General features: G+C 50.0%; 2 protein-coding genes across 2 annotated transcripts; one reads left to right on the top strand and one right to left on the bottom strand.

Annotated features, from left to right (window-relative positions):
• Positions 1-47: 47 nt before the first annotated feature.
• DTYMK (deoxythymidylate kinase) lies at positions 48-5545 on the top strand. Its single transcript, XM_058031131.1, has 5 exons — positions 48-177; positions 794-902; positions 2105-2195; positions 4374-4571; positions 5012-5545. The coding sequence occupies exons 1-5, from the start codon at positions 48-50 to the stop codon at positions 5120-5122; spliced, it is 639 nt and encodes a 212-aa protein (XP_057887114.1). The 3' UTR covers positions 5123-5545.
• A 1140-nt stretch (positions 5546-6685) lies between these two features.
• ATG4B (autophagy related 4B cysteine peptidase) lies at positions 6686-26112 on the bottom strand. The gene is made up of 13 exons (XM_058031535.1): positions 26048-26112; positions 20958-21056; positions 20469-20540; positions 18389-18487; positions 17866-17967; positions 17403-17475; positions 17023-17102; positions 13719-13915; positions 12728-12806; positions 11962-12107; positions 10767-10823; positions 10262-10355; positions 6686-8440 (listed from the first exon to the last, which is right to left on the bottom strand). Exons 1-13 carry the CDS (start codon positions 26055-26057, stop codon positions 8367-8369), a joined length of 1182 nt encoding a protein of 393 aa, XP_057887518.1. The 5' UTR covers positions 26058-26112; the 3' UTR covers positions 6686-8366.
• Positions 26113-26536: the final 424 nt, after the last annotated feature.

The raw sequence follows: 26536 nt of genomic DNA on the forward strand, positions 1-26536 counted from the left end.
GCGGCGATTGGCGGGCGCGGCGGAAGGGGCGGGGCCGGCGGGCGGCGATGGCGGCGCGGCGCGGGGCGCTGATCGCGCTGGAGGGCGTGGATCGCGCCGGCAAGAGCACGCAGGGCCGGCGGCTCGTGGAGGCCCTCAGGGAGGCCGGGCACCCCGCCGACCTGCTCCGCTTCCCGGGTACGCTGGTGAGGAGGGAACGCGCGGGGAACCGGCCGGAGGATCTCCCGGCGCGCCCGAGCTCTGGGCGGGCCCGCGTTTGAACGGAGGGACCGCCCCTGCTCTGAGCGATAGAGCCCTCCCACCCTGGACGGACAGACCGCCTCCCTCCGACAGACAGACCCCCGGGTGGATGGACCCGTCCCGGACAGACAGACAGACTAGGGTGGATAGACTCCTCCCGTCCCGGACAGACAGACGGACAGACGCTCATCCTGGGTGGACCGAGCTCTTCCCCCACATCCTGTCACAGGCAGGCAGATCCAGCCCTTTATGGACTGACATTCTCTCACTGTGGCAAATAAACATCCCTCTCACTCTGGACAGAGCTCCTGCCACTTCTGATGGACAGACAGACTGATCTCAGCCCATCTGTGACAGACAGACTGACCCTGCCCTGCTCAAACCAGCCTCCCACCCCTGACAGACAGATCCCCACCGTGGATGGACTGACCTCATCCCATCCATGACACACAGACCAGCCTCCCACCCCTGACAGACAGACCCCCAGACAGACAGACACCCCTCTGGGAAGAGCACTTCAGGACAGCCTTTGCATGTTCTGTGTTTCCTGCAGACAGAACGACAGAGATTGGGCAGCTGATCAGCTCCTACCTGGGCAGGCAGAAGAACCTGGAGGACCACACCATCCACCTGCTCTTCTCTGCCAACCGCTGGGAGCACGTGTAACGTGGAGTCTGCTCACTTGGGAAAGGAAAAGGGCTGGGGTGGGGTCCCATGGGGTTTGAGCTGGCAGGGGGCACAGAAATACAAGAATGTGATCCTGTTGAGACAGAGGAACAGGCTGGGAATGGGGTCTTAAGGTCTCAGATTTAATGACAAAATGGTTTGGGTTGGAAGAGACATTAAAGCCTATCCAGTGCCACCCTGCCATGGGCAGGGACACATTCCACTGTCCCAGGTGGCTCCAAGCCCTGTCCAGCCTGGCCGTGGGCACTGCCAGGGATCCAGGGGCTGCCACAGCTGCTCTGGGCACCCTGAGGTGCCTGCCCACCCTAACAGTGAAAAATTTCTTCTCAGTATCTCATCTAACCCTGTCCTTGTAATCTTAGCTCAGATCCCACAGTTTGGGGTTTTTTTGGAATCATTGGTGCCATATTTCCAGCTCCTGTGCTGGATTAAAACATTGGGCAGCTGAGGCTGAACCAGTTCAGGCTGTGAATTTATTCTCTTTCCTGAAGGTGCCCTGCTTTGCCAGGCAGCCCCTGTGGGTGACAGGGCTTAAGGAATTGTGCCCAAATTTCCCCTGGAGCCAAAGGCTGTGTTCAGCCATGACTGGCTGTCCTTGCTTTAGTCACAGAGCCTGTGTGTGGACCTGGGGAAATCACTGTTGGCTGTTGTTTTTACCTGGAAATACAGATTCCAAAATGTTCTCATTTTGCAGAAAAGCTCTGCTGGCTCTGCTGTAGTGGCAGTAGAAGACACACAAGTGAGCTCTAAGAAGAAGTGTCATAAATAAAGGTGGCAGAACTGATCACAAAATCTGCTGTACCACCTACAAAGGGAAGAGGACCGAGCTGTCCGTGTCAATATAATTAATTTGTGATCTTGCTTGGAATCCCTGGAGCTGCCTAGAGCAGTGCCCAGTGCTGGCACCCTGAGTTCCATGTCAATATAATTATTTTTGTGATCTTGCTTGGAATCCCTGGAGCTGCCTAGAGCAGTGCCCAGGGCTGGCACCCTGAGTTTGGGTGTCATGAAAAAGAGTGTTTGGTCAGTGCCTGGTGGGGAATACAAACAGCTCTTCACCTGCATCACAGCTGACCTCCCTTAATGATGAGATATTTGGAGTTTTAGACTAACTCCTTTAATTCCTGTCACCATAGAGGAGTGCAGCTCTGTTGTTTTATCTCCCCCATGGTTCCAGACCCATGATGAAGGAGAAGCTGCAGCAGGGCATCACGGTGGTGGTTGACAGATATGCCTTCTCTGGAGTGGCCTTCACAAGTGCCAAAGGGGTGAGTGACACCTGCAGCAGCCCCTGCCCCTCTCTTGCACCAGGCTGTTGGTGTGGATGGCCCAGGGGCCATTCCTCTGGGAGGTGAGGGCTGGGAGGGTCAGCTCAGATTTTAACATGGCCCCACGCACCCCCACAACAAACAGAAAAACTCATTTGGTGACTTTTTGTAAGTCTGGACTGGAAGCTGACCTGTGTGACTCTGGAGAATGATTCTGGAAGTTTATTAAAGACTCAGGCTGCTGGCCCATCAGTTTGTGGAACAGAACCACATGCATCAGAAGGGACCTGTGGAATTCAGCCTCCAGCAGGGCTGACAGGAGCAAGCCTCTTGGGCCTACATCCAGCCAAGGTCTGAGTATCTTCAGGGATGTGGATCCATTCCTTTCTCTGCTCACCTTCAGAGTAAAAGTGGTTTTCTTCATTTAGCCTGAATTTCCCACTTGTCCTTGCCATGGGCAGGGACACCTTCCACCATCCCAGGTTGCTCCAAGCCCTGTCCAACCTGGCCTTGGACACTTCCAGGGATCCAGGGGCAGCCACAGCTTCTCTGGACACCCTGAGGTGCCTGCCCACCCTCACAGTGAAAAATTTCTTCTCAATATCCCATCTAACCCTGCCCTTGTAATCTTAGATCAGATCCCACAGTTTGGGGTTTTTTTGGAATCATTGGTGCCATATTTCCAGCTCCTGTGCTGTACTGGATTACAACATTGGGCAGCTGAGGCTGAACCAGTTCAGCACCCTCACAGGGAAGAATTTCTTCTCAATATCTTGGGAATTCCCCCTTGTGCCTTTTGGCTTTCAGAAAAGTCAGCTCTGTCAGCCTCCCTTGGAGCCATTCTGCACAGACACTTGTCCCACTCCCTCAGAAGTGTCCTGTTCCTGCTGAGCAGCCACCAATCCTCCAGGAGTGGCCCCAGAAGCTCCAGCCATGCCTGCAGCACCAGCTGTGACCTTCATTCATTCCTGCCCAAGCCTTTTCTGCTTCCTGGAAGGATTGATGAGATCCTGGGCCCCCAAGCCCTGCACCCTTCACCAGCATCTTCTCCCACCCTCCTGCTTTCCTGGACATTGAGACAGATGCATTGAAGCAGTTAGGTGCTAATTGGGTGTCTGCAAAAGCCCCAAATTAAGAGCCAGGATGTGTAACACAAGCTGATCACCCCAAAATCATCATCCCAAATCCACATGGGCACAGCAAGGAATGCCCTGCTGCTTTCTTGTGGGGGAAAAAGGGTGCTTAAAGTGTCTGCATTTCTTTGGATGTAGCTGGTGACCTGGAGGGCTCAGCCATGTGGATGCCTTTGCTGCTGGGATGGGCCTCCTCTGCTTCTTCAAAGATGGAGTTTGGCATGTTTTTCACTCAAGAATCATTCCCAGGAGAAGGGGGGGTGTTGATGCCCATACCTAACACAGAAGGCTGCCAGATCTCACACCCAGAATGTTGTGGCACTTTCAGCCTCTCTTATCCCCTCATGGCATTGAAAAACCCACTGCACATACATCCCAAAAATACCCAATGACCAGGATACAGAACATCTGGGGAGAAACTGGAGGGCAGATGTGCCAGCTCCTCTTAGAGGGATTTAAGATGTGGATGAGCAGTAAGTGGACTCTGTAGTCTCACCAACATCATGGATTCATTCATGGATGCCCTGGTGAAACTCTTCAAACCTGTCAGCAAAATGCAAAAGCTGGCAAAGTGCATCTGTTGTGTCTGGGCTGAAATTCCTGGGGAGGTGAGTGTTGGGAAGGAGCCTCCATGGGCTCAGAGAGATCTGCATTGCAGCTGTGTGGTGTTTGTGTTTGGGAGCAGCTTTCTTCTGGAGTCAGCAAGTTCTGGAGTGGTAAAGGCTGTGTGGAGGCTCAGAACATGCCTTGGTGGAGCTCAGATGGGATCTGCAGCAGAGGCATGAAAAGATCTCACTCTCTCCAACTTAAATAGGCACAGGAGGTGCTGAACACCTGACAAAACTTGCTCAGCCCCAGATGAGCAGGGCTGAATTCCCACATGCTCAGCTGGGCTGTCACCTGTGCAGTTCACAGCCTGTGCTGAGTTTTGGGTTGCAATCCCTGCCATCCTGGGCTCTTCCTTCCCCACCTCACTCTCCAGCCAACCTGCTGCTGTCCTGTCTCTGTGTCTCACCTCACGCTCTCTTGTCCTTGCTTGGGGCAGAACTTTGGCCTGGACTGGTGCAAACAGCCTGATGTTGGGCTCCCAAAGCCAGACCTGATCCTGTTCCTCCAGTTAAACCCAGAAGCAGCAGCAGAACGAGGCAACTTTGGACAGGAACGTTATGAGACCAGCTCCTTCCAAGAGAAAGTTCTTCAGTGCTTCTATTGCCTCATGGAGGACAAGAGCCTCAACTGGAAGGTGAGAATTAACTCTAATGGGTTTGTCATGGACTGAGATGGGGGTCTTTAGTGAGAGCTCCCAGATTTTGCCTGTCACATCCCTGTGCTGCCCCTTCCCACTTTGCTCAGTGGGACACTGTGAGATGTGGCAGAGAGGGCAATTCCCTGTTCCAGGAGACCTGGGATGAATCCCCAGCTTACCTGCCTCTGTCACCAAAAAACATCCAGCAGCAGCTGCTTCTGTTTACCTTCACCCACCCTCACTTCTACTTCTTAAATGTCTATTCCTACCTATTTTGATTTCTCCAGAAACTGCAGAGAGGAGGTGTAATTAGCTCATTTCACTACTGTGGAAGAATAACATTGAGTAATGGGGGGTAAGCAGATGTTAACAGCAAGGTTTTTCTGATTTCTGTGTTCTCTGTTATCTGTCCTGTATTTTTGTTGTCTTGGAAACAGACAGTGGATGCTTCAAAGAGCATTGAAGACTTGCACAGAGAAATCAAGTCCATTGCAAAGGAAACTATGCAGGAGGTTCAGAATAAACCTTTGGGAGAACTCTGGAAATGAAACTTCACACAGGTCTAAAAGAATAAAGGAAAGGTCACTTTTTGTATCTTCTGCACTTGGATGACTGTGACATGCCAGCAGCAAAGATCCTGTGTATTCTTTTGGGTCCAACATGCTGCTGATGTCCTTTTTATTTTCTGCTCCTCCCTTCCAGCCTGCAGAGTCCCTTCTGCATTTTTTAAATGAGCATGCCATGAGTGTGTATAAAATTCCTTGTCAAAACCTCCCTGTTCCAGCTCCAGTCCTGGAGTGCAGATGTGGATGTGGAGCTCAGGGCCATCCCTGGACACAGACAATTCCCATTTTTAGGGAAATGCCACATTTCTGATCATTCATCCTCTAGAAATGCATCCCCCCCCCCCCCCCCCTGCTCAAACCAGTTTGTAGAGGATTTGCTAATAAATTACTCTTTTAAGCATTTGGCACAGGGCATTTTTTTCAGTATGATCATTTATCTTCTAAAAGGATATATGGGAGGTGAAAGTGCTGCAGTTTAAGCACTAAACCCGGGGAAAACTGTTTGCTAGAGCTGTGGGAAAAAAGGGAGAGGTGAATTCAAGCCTTCTCCCCAGCTGTGAGCAGGTAAGAACCTGAAATAAGTGGATGTGCTCATAGCAAGGCCAGTCTGGAGGACAAGTGGCACATAAATTATTTTAGAGTGGCCAAGATGAGAGGAACAGTCACTGGTGGCTCCTGCACACACCCCAGTGCAGTTTGAAAGCAGACCAGCTGTGAATCACCTAAATCACCAGAACAAACTGGAATATTAATAATTTCCAAAGGACACTGAGGGATGGGCATGGCCAGGGGAGTTCAGATCTCTCTGCTGAATGTTTGACTCACCTTCCAGCAGGGTGGACTGCTCTGATCTCCACAGACTAAACCCTCTCTAACTCAGAGAGAGGCAGATTGATTCAGGAGCAGGAAGAGGAAGCTAAATATTTAAAACATTTAAAACATTGCTAGTACAAGTATCAGCTATAATGGCAACAGCTTCCCCTCACTCCTGGTGAAGGAGGTGAGCCCTGCAATGCTGCATCAGGCCCTGACAGTAACACTGGGACAAGGCAACACTGAACAGCCAGAAATGCCTGCTAAAGATCTAAGGGAGCTGAGCTTAGCTCTGTCATTGGGGTTGTGTGAACACTCAGGTAAAATCTTGTCTGGCAGAGCTGTCCTTAAAGCATACAACCATGAATGTGAATTAACAGTAGAATCACAGACTGATTGGGGCTGGAAAGGGATCTTAAGGATCATCTTTTTCCATGGTCAGGGACACCTTCCACTATCCCAGGCTGCTTCAAGCTCTGTCCAAGCTGGCCTTGGACACTTCAGGGATGGGGCAGCCAGAGCTGCTCTGGGCAACCTGTGCCAGGGCCTGCCCACTCTCTGAGTGAACAATTCATTCCCAGTATCCCACCTAAGCCTGCAGGGGGAAGCCATTCCCCCTTGTCCAAAGTCCTTCTCCAGCTCCCCTGGAGCCCTTTACACACTGGACTCTCCTGGTGTACTCCATACCACCCACCACTGCCTTCAACGTGTGCAAGGACATCAGGACAGGCAACGATTTTACATCTGTTTATTCAGATAGAAATTGAAAGCAGATGAATGGAGCACAGCCCCACTTCCTCTGCTGCCTCTTCCCCTGACTACAAGAGAGAAGAGGAGAAGCAGGCAGAAAGCAGCAAATAATAATTTAGTGACAGAAGCATTGTGGTTCCCAGTTCAAACCTCTGCTTTCGGGTATCACAGGGACAGTTAGAGCATCAGTAGGTCAGTCACAGGGGAAACAGGACATTTCTAGCCTGGTGGCACCACCCTTGGGCACACCACCATCATCTGACAGCTTCCAAACCTGAATGCACAAACCAAAGCCTTGTAAACAGGGTTGAAGTGTGCAGCACACACCGAGGAAACCATGGCAGCACTTCCCTAGCAGTGTGCATGGAGACAGCTCTCCTCCACCGTTCACCCTTCTCTCTGTGGAGAAGGGCCCCAGGCAGAGCTACCAGCTTAAAGTAGCTAAAATTTCCAGTATATTTGGACCTTTTCAAGGCACTCTGCCGTTCCTGGGATGGTCACCTGACAGGGGTTTCTCCAGGTTAGCTCCTACAGCACCTCTGGGCACACCCCACAGGGAGGGGAGCTGGCAGAGGCAAGGCAGCAACACAGCTCAGAAACCTACTCGACCTTCAGGTACCTCTTCTGCTTTGGAAAGGGAATGTCTGACAGGAGGAGCTGCAGGAAGTGCTGACCAACCCACCCAGGGCACCTCAAGAGGTTTTACAGCTTGGGTTTCTGACAGGACATCACTCCCTAGTCACCATGCCAGCACACTGGTGGGCAGGCAGAAGTCTGGAACATGCCTGGCAGAGCTCTGCTGCCTTGTTTCAGCTCTCCCAGCTCTTTTTTCCAGGGCTGTGGAATTCAGTTTTCTGTTCAAAGCAGCTTTCCTGAAGGTACTTGCAGTAGAGACTATTCCATTGTAGAAGCACATGGACTGACTCACTGAGCAACACACACATTTTCTACTCTTCCATTCCTTCTGTTACTTAAACTGGGATTGAGATGCTCTCCAACAGCACAGCACAGCACTGCTCCAACACTTCACTTATTGAATTCTCAGTCACTTGGAAGTTCCCTCAATCCCCTTTCTACAGGCTGTGGACAGGAGAGGTAGTGCTGAGTGTCCTGCAGAGCATGAACAGGAGTTTGTACCGTAGGGACCTGCGCTCCGGAGGCTTCACAGCTGTCTGTGGGACGTGGCTGCTGTTCCTGGCATTGTGAGCTGCAGTCCAGGCTGGCCAGTGAGAAGGGAAGCTGCTAAAGGCATTAACTGGACCTTTCTCCTGCTAAATGATGGGTACTAAAGCTTCAGAGGGGAGTCCCCATGGGAGGATTCAGCGCTCTAACGATTTCCGTGCCTCCCGCGGAAGGCCCGGCTGCTGACCTGCTGCTGTAACAGATAGGCTTGGAGCTCCTAAGCACCACTGCATCCACTTGCAGCAGCTGTTTGCTGCTGAGCCATTGCAACTGTAGCCAGAAAGGCTGGAACACCCTCTGGGTTCTTCATCCCACTGCAGACACCGCTCCGAGGCTGCACGGAATGCCGGCATGGACGGGAGGCAGGGATGGCAGCAAGCGCCTATGAAAACCGGTGGTAGCCCCAGGCTCTCGAAGGAGCTTCCCTCCCCCCTTCTCCCCACACATACACAAATTTGCAGAGTCAGTTTCCTATTTGTTTTCAAAGGGACAGGATTTCAAAGTCTTCATCTTCCGAGTCAAAGAACCTTTCCAATCTGTCGGCATCAGAGGAGTCTGGAAGAAGAAGAAGAAGCAGAAAGTGCTGCCTCAGTGGGATGCTGTGACTGGCAGTGAGATCAGCAACTGGAGGGCATCACAGTTTGAGTGCCAAGGGCCTACAAGTTCTAAAACTCAGTGACAAACCCTAGTGAGGGCTCTGAGGAGGATAAGAACGTGTCAGTGGTATGGAAAATGCCCTGGAGAGAATTACATGGAGCACAGAAGCACGGCATCTTTCACAGATCCAAACACATTTCTGCTGCCACTGTTTTGTACAACCTTCCTGTGCCCCAGCTCTGCATTAGCAGGAGACTGTTCTGCCTCAAGAGGCTCAGAACAGGAGCACTTGCCAGGTCTGGACTAATACCTATGAAGATTTCTGTCCCAGTTAAGAGATACATTTACCCCTATGTGTTAGAGAATCGTTTCTGCTATAGTTGGTTTTGGTGCAACTGTTAGGATATGTAATTACAACGTGCACTCTCCTAAAAGCAATTAGCACAGTTCACTTTGTGAGGAAAGGTAATGTCAGTTGATCCTACCTCTCCATCTTCCAAGTATATGGTGAAGAAGGAGCTCACACTTAAAGCAACTTTAGCACAGGGGGAAAGAGAAACCTTTCTTAGTTCAGGCTGGACAGTTACAGAATCCCGGAATGGTTTGGGTTGGAGGGGACCTAAAGATCATCCAGTCCTGCCCCCTGCCATGGGCAAGGACACTTTCCACCATCCCAGGTTGCTCCAGAGCCTGTCCAGCCTGGTCTTTGACACTTCTAGGGATCCAGGGGCAGCCACAGCTTCTCTGAGCAACCTGTCCCATGGCCTCACCATCCTCACAGGGAGGAATTCCTTCCCAATATCCCATCTAAGCCTACCCTCTGGCAGTGGGAAGCCATTCCCACTTGTCCTGTCACTGTGTGAAGTCCTCTACAGCTTTCCTGGAACCCCTTTAGGCCCTAAAAGGAGCTCAAAGTTCAATTACTCCTTCTAGTGAGAGACAGGACTAACAGAAAAAAATGGCCTTGGCAGAAGGGAGAGGCTCTGCAAGCCAGGGAAGAGGAAGAAGGACAAGCAGTCCATTAAAAAACATTTTTAAGAGTAGGAAAGACATTAGGGACAATTTAAGACAGGCAAGGATCAATTGGCAGTTTAAGGGAATGGAGCATGCTTAACAACAAAGGACAGTGTGATAATGAAGGCTTTTAAGGAAGGAGGGCAGAGAAAGAGAGAGAAAGAGAGAGAGAGCAGAAGTGCAGGTTGCCAGGAGGCCTCTCCATGCCTGGTGAGAGGATAGGCTTGCCCACACACTCACTGCTTTTGGCAGAAGCAGCCAATGGCTTTATCTCCTGCAATGTTTGCTCATGTCATTAATGTGATAAGCAGAGCCTGACAGGCAAGATTAGGGCCCAGCACGTGTCCTTTTTCCCACTGGTAATGGTAATGCCAAGAAGGAGGGAGTGCCTTATGCTGGAACCGAGTGTGACCAGCCCTGTCTTGGAGCATTTTCATTACCCACAAACTCAGTTTTCAGCCTTTTCACTGGACACTTTTGATTCCTCCAAACATCTCCTCAGAAACCACAGAGTCACACTACCATGACAGCCTGTGAGCTTGTTTGTTCTTCTGCTCAGTGAATTATTTTTAGAATAATTCCCATCCTGAGACACTGTGGGATCTGCAAACCTCTAGCTGAAAGCTGAAGAACGACACCAACTGACTCCAGGTTAAATTCCAGTGGGAACAGGAACATACCAGCAGTCATAATGTAATTCCACATGATCTGCAGACAGCCAGAGGGAGGGGCTCAGCCCCAGCTGTCCCTCCCTGGTGGCCTCACCTGGTGTGAGATTCAGGACGTCGGGGTTGGAGAAGTGGGAGGGCTGGCGTTCCACCAGCTCAAACATGGGCAGCGCTCCTCTGACCAGGGACAGCTGTGGAGACACAGCACAGCCATGAGCACCACAGCTCTGCACTGCTGGGCTAACAATCATCTCTGGGCACTTCACTCTAGCTTTTGAACCACATCATTAACAGGATTTCAGAGCTATGCTCCTTTAGGTAGTTTAATCAACTTTTTTAGTATGCTTAAAATGGGGTCATGCTACAGAGAACATGGTCTCTATGCAGTGGTTGGAAACAAAACAATACCTGATATTCCTTTCCCAGGGACAGAGAATCAGAGAGAGGGAGATCAACCATTCCCTCATCACTGCCAATGTCACCACTAAACCATGTCCCCAAGTGCCACATCCACATGCCTTTTGAACACTTCCTGGGATGGGGACTCCACCACTTCCCTGGGCAGCCTGTTCCAATGCCTGACCAGATCTATTAACACAAACCTTTTTGATTTGCTGGCACCAGTCATTAAAGTCTGCCTCTGTGTTGCAGAAAAAGCCCTGAAAAAAAAAAAAAAAGAAGAAGAAAAAGACTTTATCTTTTTATATTTTAGATTGATCATCTCAGACTTAAGGCCCTGTGTCAACACCAAGTACCATGATCGGGATTGGGAGCAGTTACTACTCCTGACTGCCTTGCTTTAAAAATGTGCCTCACACTGCCCTGTTAAACTGAACAGTCCACAAAGGCTTGATGTGAGTGACTCTCCAAGGGCTGGAATCATCAGTATTTTCTTTACTGCAGAAGGAAAACCAGAGGGAACAAAGGAAAGGCATCTCTGGTTCAACAGAAAACAAGCCATGGTGCCTCATCATATGGATCCAGGAATGGAATCAGATCTGCCCTTCAAAAGGCTGGAATCAAAGTCCAGACTAAACCCCAGAGAATGACACTGCTCCACGAGGAATGGTATTTAACTGCCATGCAAGGGGGATGTCACTGTCGAATTTTATGAAAAATCCCTTCACCAGAATTTTTCTCCTGAGAAGCTGAGAAGCCTCAGAAAAGAAATGTAAACAATAATTATCTGCTTGCTTGGAACGTAGTTTGAAGGTGGCTTACCAACAGAGGCACCTTGGATTGGTTCCATGTGAATTGTTTTAACTTAATAAGCAACCCAGTCCGGCTGTGTCAGACTCTGAGTCTGTCACAGGTTTTTATTATCGTTCTTGCCTAGCCTTCTGATGTCTCTCTTTCTTTAGTATAGTTTTAGTATATAATTTTCTTTTAATATAGTAGAATTTCTTAAATAATAGAATTTCTTAAATAATAGAATTCCTTAAATAATAGAATTTCTTAAACAATAGAATTTCTTAAACAATAGAATTTCTTAAACAATAGAATTTCTTAAACAATAGAATTTCTTAAACAATAGAATTTCTTAAACAATAGAATTTCTTAAATAATAGAATTTCTTAAATAATATCTTAGATAAGGAATCAGTCCTCTAAGAACTTGGAGTCAATTCTCATCTCTCACCTCATCCTGGGGACCCTCACACCAACACCGCAACAACGCGTGACCACAGTGGGACTTCCCTGACACAAGCCCCTGTCTGTGAGGAGCTGCTTTACCAGAGTCACCAAAACCCAGAGCAGAGCAGCCCAGAGGGCCCAGCCCAGGGGCAGCAGGACCCACCACGGCGATGGAGGGGTCGAGCTCGGCGATGCTCATCCTGCACGGGGGGTGCTGGCAGTGGAAGCTCTCGTCGGGGAGGCAGCCGCTGTCGCCGGGCTCCACCGCCGGCTGCGTGGTGTGGGGGTCCAGGTAAATGAGCTCCTCACCTGCCACCAAGGCAAGGACACATCAACAGCATGCCACAGCTTGAGGAGAGCTGATGCAAGGAGGAGGAAGAGCAACGGTAGAGCCAGCTCTCATAACCACACAGGGGAATTCACATTCCGTGGATGCCTTCCAGCCATTTCCCCAAATGCTTCTCAGCCAGGCGCAGCTGCCAGCACAACCACAGTGGCCACTCCACTGTGACACTGGCACTATTTGGGGTATTCCTGCTCATCCTTTTCTGGGTGAGCTCAAATAGACCCCAGGAATCTAAAGCACAAATAACATGAGCTCTCTGGCAGACAGGAAACCAGAGAGAAGGAGGAGAGTAACAGGAGTTTGTAGGGTTTGAGGAACACCTAAAGAACAGTTAAATCCAGCCAAGCTGCAGAGGGAGGTCAGCTCTGAATGCAGGAAGCAGGCTCTATGCACTCCACAGACCACATTTATGCAGTGGAAATTTATGGCCACTGCTCCAATCTACATCACTCAGCCCACAGCAGCCTCCCACACTTCCAGCAGCATGCACCACAGGCTAAGCAGGAGTGTGTGCCACCCCACAAGCATTTTTTAGCCAGGGGGAGATTCTTTGGACAGCCTTTGCAGGCCTCTGGGCACTCACCTACATAGCCAATGAAGTAGTGAGCACTGTTTGGCTTCCCTCCGATCACTCCCAGGGACTGGGGCATCATGAAGCAGTGCTGGAAAAGCAACACAGAAAACACACAGCTGACAGACAGTGAAACAGCAGGTGGCAACAAAGGCAAACATCCAAAAATGCAGTGGGAAAGATGGACAGGGACATGGAAAATCAGCAACTCTAGCAGCAAAACCAGCCATTTCTGGAGAAAACTCCACACAGGGCTTTCTAGGAATGTGGAAGCAGCTCAAAAACACTTTAAACTGCTGACAGGAGTAGACAGGTGGACCAAGTGAAAGAAGCTGCACTACTCTAGGACTTGGCTCTGCTGCATTCAGTGGCAAGATCCCTGGAGCTGTCATCAGGTTGCAACAATGCTCTCAGGAGAGAATTCAGGAAACAGTTTAAGTTCTTTATCCACCTGGAGCAGCCAAGCCTGATCTACTGAGTTAAGGGAAGTAACCTCCCACAAATCTGAATCTGGAGGTCTCTCACCCAAGCTCAGAGCTTGCTAGCATTGTGCTCCCTGTTTTGTGTACACCCTAAATTCTGCAGCTTCTCAATACTCCAACCTGCATCCACCTGACAGCTCTTAGCCTCAGTCTGTAGCACAAACTTCAGCATCTGAGCCAAGGGGAGTGTGCAACACTGTGTTAATTAACACTCAGGGTATAGCTGTGCTGAACAAAGGCTTCAGCAGGTTGGGACCATCTGCACACAAAGAGAGGCTGAGAGCTAAGCTGTGAAGTAAGATCCTCAAAAGCAAAAAAACCCAACCCAACCAGAAAAGGCCCAACCCCTCAAGCCCTCCCATTTTCCTGACTACAGCTTGCAAGAACCCATATCCTGGCCTCTGACAAGGACTGCCTCTAAACACATTTTTCTTTTGCAATAACTTCTGAGCAATTACTTAATTCATAACAGGACCCTTTAGCATCCCCCCCCAGCAGGAATTGAGCTCCAAATTCCCTACCTTTAGTGTTTCAATGTAGGCTTCATTGATCTCTGTGAGCCCGAGGCGGAGAGGTATCAGCAGCACCAGGGGTTTCCACAGGGGGAGCCTCCCTCTGAGCCCCAGGTCCTCTGGGCACCCATTGTAGAGCACATCTGACTCCAGGGCAGGGCATGCTGCAGCTCCAGCACATGGCACATTGGACTGGCACAGCCTCCCTGGGGGAAGGGAACAGCAGCACAAAGCGTCAGGACTGCTCCCAGACCTTCAGCCATCCCTCTGAGCAATAACTGCTCTTTACCAGAAACCTACAGCATTTAAACCCAAGAGGAGCTTGAAGAGGTTGAGTGCTGGGGCTGTGTGATGTGTGCTGAGCTCACACCAAGCCTCAGCAGCTTGTACTCACAGCTACCAACTGCTGGGCAGCAAAAATGCAAATTCTTCCAGAATGCAAATTCTTCTGAGCAACCACCTGTGCCAACAAAGCTGGAGGGATTGATTAGCAGGTCAGACAACTGTCCTGAATTCACAAAGCTTGTAGGCAGAAAGAGGAAAGTTCTGGAATGTTCAACTCCAGAGGAGTTCATGAATGAACAGCATTATGAGTTAACACAGGAAATATTCACTTGTTAAGTGCTGCAGCAAGATACAAACATGGTATTTGTCTAGAGTAGTTATAATCTTCCTAAAGGTCACAAAAAGCTTCATAAATTTTCTTGGAGATCATTCACAAGCTACTTTACAGACCTAAAGCAGTATGGTCATTAAACTCTGCATTTTCAGCATGAGCTCTGCCTCTAAGATATGGGGCAGCAGAATTCCTCAGGGCATACACATGGCATAAGCACTCTGCATCCTCATCCTAAAGGCTTGACAGACACACAGCCAGGCTGTAATGCACCCAGGTTATGTAAATTCTGGTCCAGAAACAACTCCAAGCCTACCTGTCTCACTGGCCAATTTAATTACTTGCTGGGTGTGTGGAAAAAAAAAACCAAACAAACCCAACCCAAAGCCCAAAGAAACCCACAGCATGATTAAAGAATCATGAAGCCAAGGCAGCTGGACAGAATGCCAGAGGCTCATTTAATTTATTCCCAGCTTAAACTGAATGCCAGGACACTCTAGCAGGTAGGATGTGATGTAAACAAACACCTTAATCACCAGCCACTTGTCAGTTCAGGCTATTTGCTCACTACTGACACCTTCAAACCCAGCTGAATGAGGACAATATTACACCCAAATTTAGAAGAAACAGGACTTTGATTTAAAGCCTCAGGAGGAGAGACAACCTACACAGATGTTTGCAGTTCCTCAGGCAGAAGGTGTATGTGTGCATCTGATGCACAGACATGGTTACCAGAGGTTCTGAGGAAACTCAAAGCCATTATTTGTAGCCATTTCTCCTGCTAAATCAGGTTATTTGTTGCAGTAGCCTGCCTGTCCAGATGATGTGAAATCAGCTGCCAAGCCAGGGCTGCTGCTGAATGGGGTGTCACTGCAGGTTTCCTCATCTGGCAACCCTGCAGTGTGGATGAACATATTTACCTGCAGTTTAAGCAGCAGAGAGCTTGGCACAGGCTAAATTCATCTTGCTATCTGGCAGGCTTTGCAGTTCTGTGTCCCACAGCAAAGCAGAACCTACCTAAAGCTTCCCAGCTGGATCCAAATCATTTACTGCAAACATATTCCAGCAGATCTGACATGACACCTCTCCTGCTGGCAGGTGGATTCAGCTGCCTTGGATTTTCACCACCTTTGTGATTCTCCTCCCTCTCAGGTCTAGCTGAGATGCCCTTTCTCATGGATAAAGATTTATGTTTCTTCACTGCTGTAACAAAAGGCATTTCCTGTGAACCTTTGACTGAACCCTATCAGTGACAGAATGAACAGATGTATGAAACAACACTACTTTTATCCACAATGTTTGGGGCACAAGGTATCAAACACAAACCTACAGATATGTAACACATCAGAACCACTCTCACAGTGACTTTCAGGCCCTGAGCAGGTACATTATGATCCATTTTTGAGGAAAACAAGCACACACACCCCTGCCCATGACAAGTTGTATGGATATGTCACTTGAAGCAGCATCAGTGCTGAGCAGCCAGAGCCTGCAGCACACCTGAGCCTTGCAGCCAGCATGCTTCAGCTCTAGAAGTGATATTTGCAGGCTGAAGATGAAATAAAATCCAATTTCTGTTTTAAAACTAGCCTTTGTTTAAGCCAAGGGTATGAGCATATGCCTTCAGCTAAGGTTAGGCTGAAGGCTGAGGCCCAACTGAGCCTACCTGACAAGAGATGTGACTTTACAAAGGGACTGTCCTGCATTCCAGGCAAAAATTGCCTGGCTATTATTGATCCTGGCCTGTGGCAGCCAAGCCAGCCTAAATGGTGCCTGCCAGCATCTCAGCTGTAACCTACCCCAGCTGTTTGAGCCCTGCCCTGGCAGAAACACTGCAAGGTTTGTGCTGGGTGGGCTCACTGCCTCAGGAATTAGCCTGGAGCAAGGCATGGGAAGGCTGCTGAGGCCAGGACCATGCAGGGCTGCAGCAACCAGCAGTGCAGGAGCTCAGCTTTGTAGCTTTGGTTACTGCAGTGCTGCAGGCAGGCTCAGGATGGGCAAGAAGAGCTGCTCCAGCCTCCAGAGCCAGCCTGGGGGCAGAATGTCCAAATAGCAAAGAAGCAAAAAAGAAGAAACCACCAGTGAATATTCCTTAAAATTATGAGATTGGTGGATTCCCTTCTTATTCTCTCCCCTTGCCAATTTTGGCCCTTTTCTTCTTCAGATCTGTTCTGGCTTTCTTACTCTGTCCAATAGCAGAAACCCCCCTACCAATTATGTGAGAGCCATTTACTGCTTGCTCCCTGTGGCCATAAACAAGTCTGACACTGCCTACCAAGCAGCTCCCATAGGCTGTCTGAAGGTCAGCAAACCTCCTCTCCAGATCCAGAGGCATCACCAGATTAAATGGAAGTCAAACAAGGCCCTTCCTTGCCCTAAAACAGCAATTCTCACCTTGTTTTAGCACTTCTGGACCCAGGTTTCACAATGAAGGGACCTTAAAGCTCATCCAGGCACAAACACCTTCCACTATCTCCCAGGGAAGTCTAAGCCCCATCCAACCTGGCCTTGGACACTTCCAGGGATGAGGCAGCCACAGCTTCTCTGGGCAACTTTGTCAGGGCCTCAGCACCCTCACAGAGAACAATTCCTCAAAGACAGAACATGTACTTCATGCTTGCTGTGCTCTCCAGCTCTTTCCTGGGCTCTTGCTGCCCAGGATATACCAACCACACTCCAGCTCTGGGTGACACTTACGGATTTCTTCCATCACCACTGTGTTGTCCATGGCTATGTGCACTGCCAGGGAACTCCACGTATCAAAAGTTGCAAGTTTTCTAGAGGAAAATTAAAAACAGGTAAGTAATGAAGGATTAATACAACTACAAGGCAGAGATGGTGGTGTATCAGAGTGGAGAAACTGGATTAGGAGAGACTGGTGTTATCAGTTAGGTGTGAAATGTGCTTTGACATGGGAAAGCTGCTGTTAGGCAACTCCAGCCTATTCCAGGGAGCTGCCTGCTCATCTACTGATGTGAGGGGAGGATGTGAGAGGAGGGAGGGTGTCATTAAAGGCAGAAGGTGCCAAACACCAACAGCCCCTGATTTGACAGAGAAAAGGAAAGGGCAGCACTTACTTGAGCACCTGTGCCACCGTGTTGGGGCCGTACCACTGGCCTATGGATTTGCCCTCCCCGACTCCCATCTGGGCTGCAGCACAACAAAAAACCAGAATAACACAGTCAATAACTTCACCCACACTGCATCCCCTCCTAATCAGGCTTGTATTTAATAGGGAAGAGTTCTCACTTGGAAACTTTATTGAATCAGCAGTATTTAGTGTTTTGTGGGGGTGAGAAGGAGACATCCTGAAGGACTGCAGAGCAAATCCTTTCTCTAAAGTGCAGCAGCACAGAAGTTCCAGGGCAGTGTTGCATCAGAAGAAGCTTTGATCACTAGACCACCCCTATGACCTGAGCTCTGTCCACCCCACAGGAAACACTGGATCAGGCTGCTTCTCTGATTTTTCAGGGAAGTTTATATCAAGGTGAGAGCCTTCCTTAGCCCATTTGCTATATCTGAGCATTTCTCTCTTCTTACCTATCTGGTGAATGGAGTAGTAGCTGTCTTTTTTGTCAATGAAGGCATTAAGAACGTTGAAGTAATTATCCATCTGCCTCTTCCCTTTTATCCACCTCCAGTCTAGGACAGACAAGGGATATATAAAATAAACATGGTACTTATTAGCAACCAGAGGCTGCAAGCTGCAATTCTCTTCCTGTGTATTGACCAACTCAATTTTCACGTTGTCATATTATTACTAAGCATCTGAGGCATTCCCAACAGTAAAGGGCTAATTTTAAAATAACAGAAAACATTCTTACAGCTGGGGTAAGACCCCATCACCCACAGAAGAGCCAACAAACAAATATAAATCAGAAAATATAAATATCCCCAGAGTTCCAAGGAGACTATTCTCTTAACAGCCCTGAATTTCAGAGGAAAAAAGTTACAGAAGCCTCAGCAATTCCCAGCTGTGTCTTTGTTATCTCTGTTCTTCCAAGTGCTGCACTCCTGGGAGCACATGGCCCTGGAGGTCAGTGTGGGCTGTGCACTGCTTTACCTCTTCCCAAATGCCTGCAGACCAAGGCCTGAGCAAAGATCATCTGGCCACAGCGCAGCATGCAGCCCCAGCCCGTGTCAGAGGTGGGACCTGTTCCTCCTGCAGACAAGGACAGAAAATAAACAGGGGGTGAGTGGTGAGACAGAGCCAAGAGGGAGGAAAATGAATGGGCAGCAGGCTCACCAAGAGATGAGGCAGGGAATGAGGGCTAGCTTAGCTCACACAGCCAAGAGTGAGAACCAAAAATGTGATTATCGATGAGTAACTTAGTGGCATCCCTTAAAAACAAATAAATAAACTCCTCTAACACTATCTGAAAAGGGAAAAACTCCCAAGGGAAATCTAAGCAGCCCAAGGGAGAGCTGAATTTCTCAGGAGAACAACAGCCCTTGAGCCTGGCTGCAGACTCTCAGCCCAGTTCTGACATTCCTACATGAAGGTGTTCGTTAAAGATGACTCTCGTAATCCTCATCATGAGAAGGCAACTCACCCTGCAGAACAAACCAGTCCCAGGGAATTCCCACTTCACAAGTGGCTACAAATAAAATTCTGAAGTGAACAATGTAGTCAGGCCAAAAAAACCAAGGCACCAGCCAAAAAAAACCCTACCCAAGCAGTGAAAAAATACACATCCTACATATTGTTGGAGAAATCTGGAAAATTTAAGACAAGCTTGTGCTGGAAAATCTAAGACAAAGGACACAAGGCTGAAAGCATTTCCCTGACAGATCTTCCAAATGAAACTGCTGCTCCTCCACTGCAGCTCTGGCTGTTAGTACAAATAACAGAGATCAAATGTTCAGTGTGATCACAGCAGGTAATCTGTGCCTGGGCACAGCTTCTGCAAGTCTTTGTAATACTGCTTCCTTCTTTTGGTCCCAAACAGGGAGAAAAATCACCTGGAGGACTATTTAACCAGCTTCTCAATGGTCACCAGTTGTATTCTATAATTTCACCAGTAATTCATAACATGTACAAATTCCAAAAGTGATAATGCTTCACAAAATTAGCATTAGACTAATTAGTTCCCTAAGCCTTACAATAATTAAGTGGGCTAGCACAGAGGGAAGAGATGAACAGTAACAGGAGTGCCTGGGAGAAAAAATACTGGAAAAGGTTTACTGTATATGACTTGCAGATCATATCTGTGGTGTAAATGGGAAATGACTCAGAAAATGGGGTCTGCGTTCACCCCACAGCCTTTAATGACTCACAAGGAAACCAAAACTGTGTCTGTGAGCCAGTTAAACATGTGCTAACCCTTTGTTCTCAAACATGTGTTTAACTATGGTGCACAAACATGAATTTAAAGGGATTAAACTGCATCAAAGATGTCTCAGAGCTTGTGAGGCAGGGAGCTTCCCATCAGGGAAAGAACAGCACAAGCCAGAAGGACCAGTTAGGAGGAAGTCTCTTTTCCAAAGCTGAGCCATGTTCCTTTCCCACTGACTGCTGGGCATGACAGGGACAGAAGGGGGACATGGAGTCCCATTTACCTGCTCTTAGATCTCCTCTGACACACCTTGCACCCAGCACACAAACACAAATCCCAGAAGAGGCCATGCAGAGTATCTGAAGGAACCCAGACATCCTCCTTTGAGCTCACTGGGAAACACTCCCCTGTCACTACAGCTCCTGTGTGTGACAGACACTGCAGGCACAAAACTCCCCCTAGACAAACAAAACCCCCACACAGAGCCTGGAGCAGATGCACAAAGGCAGCAATTTCTGCAGCATTCTCCAGGCTTCATCATTTTAATCCACTCAAGACCATCATTCAGCAAATATTTCACACTAGACTGATGTAGGATGTGATGAAGCACAAAAATCCTCCCATGTTGCCTAAAAAAAGAGCAGACTTCCCAAACTTGTCCTTATGTCCCTTTAAAAACCACTTCTATCCCTCCTACCCAAGGGGATGAGGAATTCTCATTATCAGATAAACAAAAAGCCTGTCTAATCAATTAGATGAAGCAGATTTCACACTCATGAATGGAAATGATGTCATGTTTGTGGGGACTGCTTTATTAGGGATATCCAGATTATAATCATTTATTTTAGAGTCCCCCAAAGTACATACCAATAGCAGGGAAGTTCTTTCTGTAGGTGAACCAAAGCCTAGAGGTCACATCCAGCAGGATTTCTTCCTTCTCTGCAAAGTGTTCAGCATGGAAAGGCACACACATGAGGGGGGCACCAACACTGCTAAACCCACATCCCACCCACCCTGCCAAGGGATTCTGCTCCTTAGTCTGCAGACCCAGAGGCTGCCTGAGGAACAGGGCAGTACTGCTGTGCACAAAGTATTTCCTTTGCCCCCCAAAATAGCTGCCATCAACCCAAAGACACCAGGGCCAGAGGCAAATTATGAAGCAGCAAACCATCCTTCTGCCCCCTGGCTGCCCTCATGACATGCCCCAACAACTCCCACATAGTAACTTCCTGCACAAAAATATTCCTGAGCCCACGGAAATGGCCAGACAGACAGAAGCATGGCAGCTAAAATCCAAGTGCAACACTAACAAGGTCCTGTGGAGCCTTAAAGCATTGCACTGAGCACAGAAAATACCTGTAAAAACACTGTATTTCCTGCCAAGGATCCAAACAGGTTCTTTGGTCTCAGGGAAGTCTTCATACTCAAACCTGAGGGTGTCGTAGGTAAGCGTAGCTGGAAAGGAGAAATCACAGATATTTGATAGATTTTCCTTTTGTTTTGAAAACCAGACAAAGCTGCAGAATCAGAGCTGCTGTGGCCCAGGGAGTCCCAGACACCCCCAAAGGCCCTGGGCTGGCAGGAATGGTCCCAGGGCTCTGCACTCAGCTCTGGGGGGCACAGACCCAGCCCTGGCTCGCTCCTGGCTGCTCCACAGGCAGAAGAGCAGCAAGATTTCCAGGTTGGGCCAGCTCCAGCTTCTGCCTGGGGCAGAAAACATCTAAAGCTTCACCTGGCAGCTACACCATTCCCCAGAACAGGCAGCATCATGCACACCATCAGCTACAGCGTTGATGTTGAGGGCCTCTTTTCCATCCAGCAAAGTGGCTCAAATCCTCTTGCAGAGAACACAAATTTTGAGGGAAGAACATGCAAAACACAGATCACATTAAGGTGGAAACTAAATCTTGTTCAAGAAGCACAATACCCAGCAGAAACTCATACAGGTGTCACCCCACAAAGTGAGGAACACAGAGCTGTGAAGATGTGCTCATGGAAAGGTGAGAGGCACAACTTTGGTCTCTTTTACTGATTTCCTTCACAGCCTGGCATCCATCAGTGCCTAAAAATCCAGGACCATGACAGAAGAACCCAGCAGCCCAGGCTGCCCTTGGATCAGGGTTCAGCTGCTGTGCACAGGGTACAAACAACAGGGAGGAAAAACCAGAGGAGCTGGATGAGCTGTGCTCCACTAGATCTGTGTTTGGAAACATGGACTTGAAAGCAGTCTGGGAATTCTGGAAAAGACCCACATGATTTTAAAGGTGACAAATCTGTAACAAAGCACCTCTAAAATTTAAAGCAGAGCTAAGGCAGACTGTTAGAGTAGTGACTGAAAACATCTCTCACAGCAAATGCAATCTGTGGTAATGTGATGAGTTTAAAGCAGGACAAAGGAGCCACAAGCTCCTGTCAGCCTGGCTCTCTGCACAGCCACCCCTCTCCATGGGGCACACATTTTTGGCTTCTCCAGAGTAACCTGCTGCTACAGAAGACATTTTGGCCTCCTGAAGTAGCTCAGCCTTTTAACGTGGGCTCCCTGACCTGGAATTCCAATTCCAAATGTCCAAGAAAACCCTCCAGCAGATACCATCACTAAGACCAACAAGCAGGAATCACAGCAGCAGAAATGACAACAGGCTCCTACATCAAATTTTGAATCAGATTCTGCCTTAATTCCAGCCCACAAGACTTAAAGCACATTCTTTGTGTGAATTAGTCCTTAAGATTAACTTCAGGTACCTTTAGGATTGCACAGGCCACATGTTCCCATTGCCACCCCATGATGGGACTCCTCAGCAAGCTAAACAAAACAATTCTGCTTGCACAGAAATGTCCCAACAAATTACTGCTGCAGTCTGCTCCTCTAACAAACTTCAGCAGGGAAAGGAAGGATTTCTTTCCCATTTACTACCCAAACTTGCAAATGTCCAGATTTGAAAAGGTAAGTGACATGATTTTAACATAAATACTGATGTTCTCAGTTTTTCATGATTTTAACATAAATACTGATGTTCTCAGGAAGGTTTTGAAGCTCCAAGGAATATTCTGTGGTTTGTCATGTATCCAATTCTCTGTCAGGAGTCTCAAATAGCCTGAAGAAAATGAGTGAAACAAGGATGCTACACAGGAATATCCAGCTATCCACAATCCCTCCTTCTCCTTCCCAGCAACATTCCCTGAGCTGCTCAAATATCACAACCTCTGCAGCTGCACACTTTGCAAGGACAGGATTTGCAACTGGACACCTCACAGCAAGGATCAGCAGCTGGAAAGGAGCTGCTGGAGTCTTTGCCCTCCCACCAAAGCTCAGAGAGGAAGGGGGCAGCAGATAAAGGGGGATTTCCAGCTGGAGCAGCCACGCTGTGTTCAGGGAATGCAGCACGTGTGTCATGACACAGCACATTGGGGAGGAGAGTCCCAGGTTTGCAGCCCAACATCTGGCTCTGTACAAGGCTCTGTGTGTCCAGCTGTGCACCCCAAAGAGGTGGTCAGACATTTGTGTTGGCATCTGGGGAGAAAAATATTTGAAAAGAAAGGCACAGATACTAAATGCAGGAGTTCAGGTTTCTCCTTCACAGGGATGAAAATCCAAGAGGTTGCTCCCAGTTAGTATCAAGGACATTCTAATGGGAGCAGTAAACTCCTCACAAGGCCTGAGGTCACTGAGTGCTTCCTTTACAAGCCTCCAGCACTTTTCCAAAGTCCATCTATTGTGCTATTGCCCAGATGGGTTAAATTCCAGCCAGTGGGACCCAAACAATTCAGGCAGGGCACAAAGAACATCACAGACTGCACAGGAGCCTTTCCCTCCTTCTTACAGCCAGAGATGAAGAAGAGAAATCCATCTGGAAATTCACCAAGCAGAAATCCTGTTTGAAGCTGCTCCTCTCAGAGCTGCAGAAGCTGGGTGAGATCAGCACATTTCTCAGGCAGTGCTCCAAAGCTTCACCTTCAGAAAGCCCTCAGTCTATTTTAATTACCGACCTCTGAGCATCCAGGACAGTGGAGCAGCAGTTTCTGCAGAGAAGGATGTGCAGTCTCTGCACATCAAACACAGCAGCTCAACTTCACAAGGTTTTAGAGTTAAAAAGCAGAGTGTGAGCCCTGCACAGCTCACCCTGAAAGGCAGCCTTGCTTTCCAGGAGCCCTGCACGCACTGGGAGTGAGGAGAGGCTGCCTGGATTGCTGCCCCATGGCATCTGCAGAACTCCTCACCCCAGAAAGCCTCAGCAGGAAAGGCAGAGCTTTGTACATGCCACAGCAGAATCCCAGGATGGTTTGGGCTGGAAGGAACCTCAAGGCTCATCTCATTCCACCCCCTGCCATGGGCAGGGACACCTTCCAATAGACCAGGGTGCTTCAAGCCCTGTCCAGGAACAATTCCAGGGATCCAGGGGCAGCCACAGCTTCTGTGGGCAACTGTCCCAGGGCCTCATCACCCTCACAGGGAACAACTCCTTCCCTATATCCCATCTAACCCTTTGGCTGTGGGAAGCCATTCCCTGGGTCCTGTCACTCCATGCTTTGTCCCCAGTCCCTCTCCAGCTCTCCTGGAGCCCCTTCAGGCCCTGGAAGAGGCTCTCAGGTCTCCCCAGAGCCCTCTGCTCTCCAGGTGAACACCCCCAGCTCTCCCAGCCTTTCCCCACAGGAAATGTGCTCCATCATCTCCAAACACACAGGATTAGGGTAGAAAGCGACATTTCCCATTTCCCCTCCTTTCTCATAGCCTTCATCAGCACAATGCCACACTGGAGACAAAAACATTGTCCCAACTTGTATCAAGCACACCCAGAGGCACAGCTGGGCGCCGGGAGCAGCCCCTGAGTGCTGCTGCCAGTTCGCAAACCTGCTGGAGGCCAGGCCTGTGACAGCTCCTGAGGGACCACAGCCAGAGCCATCTGCTTCAGCATCAACTCTGGGAAACAAGTAACAACAAGTGCGGGCTCGGGTGACTCCAACAGAAACACAGCAGGTGATTTTCACAGCACCAACCACCACGGGCAGCCTGATGCTGAAGAACTCCTCACAAAAAATGAGAGAAGCTGAGCTTTGAAGCCTGGCACTGCCACGCTTCCCTTCCCAAACTGCTCCCGGGGCTTCTCCCTTCTCTGAAAAGGCTCTCATGCCTTCCCAAATCCTTTCACATCCAACTAAGGATCAGAAATGAGGTGGATGATCTGTCCTTTAGCTGATACAGGCACCTCACCCAAGGCACAGGAAGAACACAGGTGGATGTGGAACATTTCAGAGATAGTCAAGAAGAGAAGGTAAATTTAACACTTTAGTAAAACACATTGCTGAAAAACACCAAACAGCTCAAACCCTTACTTCTGCCCCTTGCAGAAGAAAGATTAAATATTTTCAACCTCCTTCAAACAAGACAAATCCTGATTATCTGCGCACCAACAAGGAGTTAAGAGACAGACAGTGAGGAAAGTCAGGCTGCTGAAGGGTGGTGCTTTCTTGAAGGCCTGAAGCAAACAGTTCCAAGTTTTGCTGTCAGCTCGCTGACCATCTCAGGAGCAGGGCTGGACACAGAGGGGCTTGAGCCCAGAGATTCTCCTCCTCCTCCTCTCAGGGAGGAGACCCAGCCCCACCACAGCCAAGTTTTCCTTTGCCTTCACACCAAGGGAATGCACACGCATCTCCCGGAGCAGGGTGCAGGCTCAGATGTGACATTGGGGACGCTCTCAGCCGGACCACAGTGACACCAACAGCGGCACAAAGGCCGAACCAAGCCAGGAGAGCCCTGGGGAGGGACAGGGATCCCGGCACACCGTGCTGGCCATGCGGAGGAGGAGCCCAGGGAAGCGTTTGTTGCTGTGGAACAACACTTCTCTCCGCCGAGGGGGTGGGAGCCGCTACTACGCTCAGGCTGGAGGGAAGCGGGTCCCAACACAAGTGCGAACACTTATTTTTACTTTACCCCGCACGAAACCAAAATCTCTACCACCAGCAGCTTTGCTGGAGCCCTCTGTGAGGGTGATGCGTGGCTGGGTCGCCTTTTTACCCCCGAGGCACCTTCTCACCGCTCCAAAGTCCCTCTCTTACCCCCACGCTGCCCTCCTGCCCCTCAAGCACTGGGGAGACTCCAGCCCTGTCCCCGCTCCGGTTCCCCCCGGGCAGACCCGACCCGGCTCCGGCAGAGCTCCGAGCTTTCGAGGAACGACGGCAGCAGTGGGGCTGTGGAGGGCAAGGGGGACTCGCCGCCCGGCAGCCCCGCAGCCGCCGCCTTCCCCTTCGCCCCACCAGAGGGGCGGCCGGTCCCGGAGGGCCGCGGCTCCCAGGGCCGTGCCCAGGGCGGAAAGCGGCGCCTTGCCCGGGGAGGCCGCGCCGCGGAGCCGCGGGCCTCGAGCGGCCGCCGGGCCGGGCTGAGGCAGGCCGGGGAGCCCCGAGGGGAAGCGCGGCCGCCGCGCCGCGGGCAGGGCCCGCCCGGGACCCACCTGCGTCCATGGCGGCCCCACCGAGGCTGCGGCCGCCGCCGACTCTCACGCCCGGCGCGGCCCTGCGCGGCTGCTGGCGCGACGCGCCTCTCCCGGCCAATGGGAGCGCCGCTCGCCGCCGGCCCCCGCGCTGATTGGCTGTCGGTGGTTTCGTCACAGCGCGGCGCCACGCGCCGGTGGCCGCGGGCAGGGAGCTGCCATGTTGCCGTACGGAGCGGCAAAGCGGAGCGCGGGGCGGCAGCGGGCAGGCGGAGGGGCTGAGCTTGGGGCTAGAGGGCGGCGCGGAGTGTGAGCGTTCGGCTCCTTGCGCACAGCGCCGACGGGCGGGTCCTGTGACACGTACACCTAAGAACGATGTGATAAACGGGCGCCGCCATGGTGTTGTACGGAGCCGGCCCAGCCCCGCCCCTCCGTTCCCCGTGAGAGTAAGCCCTTCCACCATGCCCGCCCCACTCGGAGACGCCTTTCAGGGCTCGGCTGCCACGGACC

The sequence above is a fragment of the Melospiza georgiana genome, chromosome 10, assembly GCF_028018845.1.
Source record: "Melospiza georgiana isolate bMelGeo1 chromosome 10, bMelGeo1.pri, whole genome shotgun sequence".
NCBI lineage: Eukaryota > Metazoa > Chordata > Aves > Passeriformes > Passerellidae > Melospiza > Melospiza georgiana.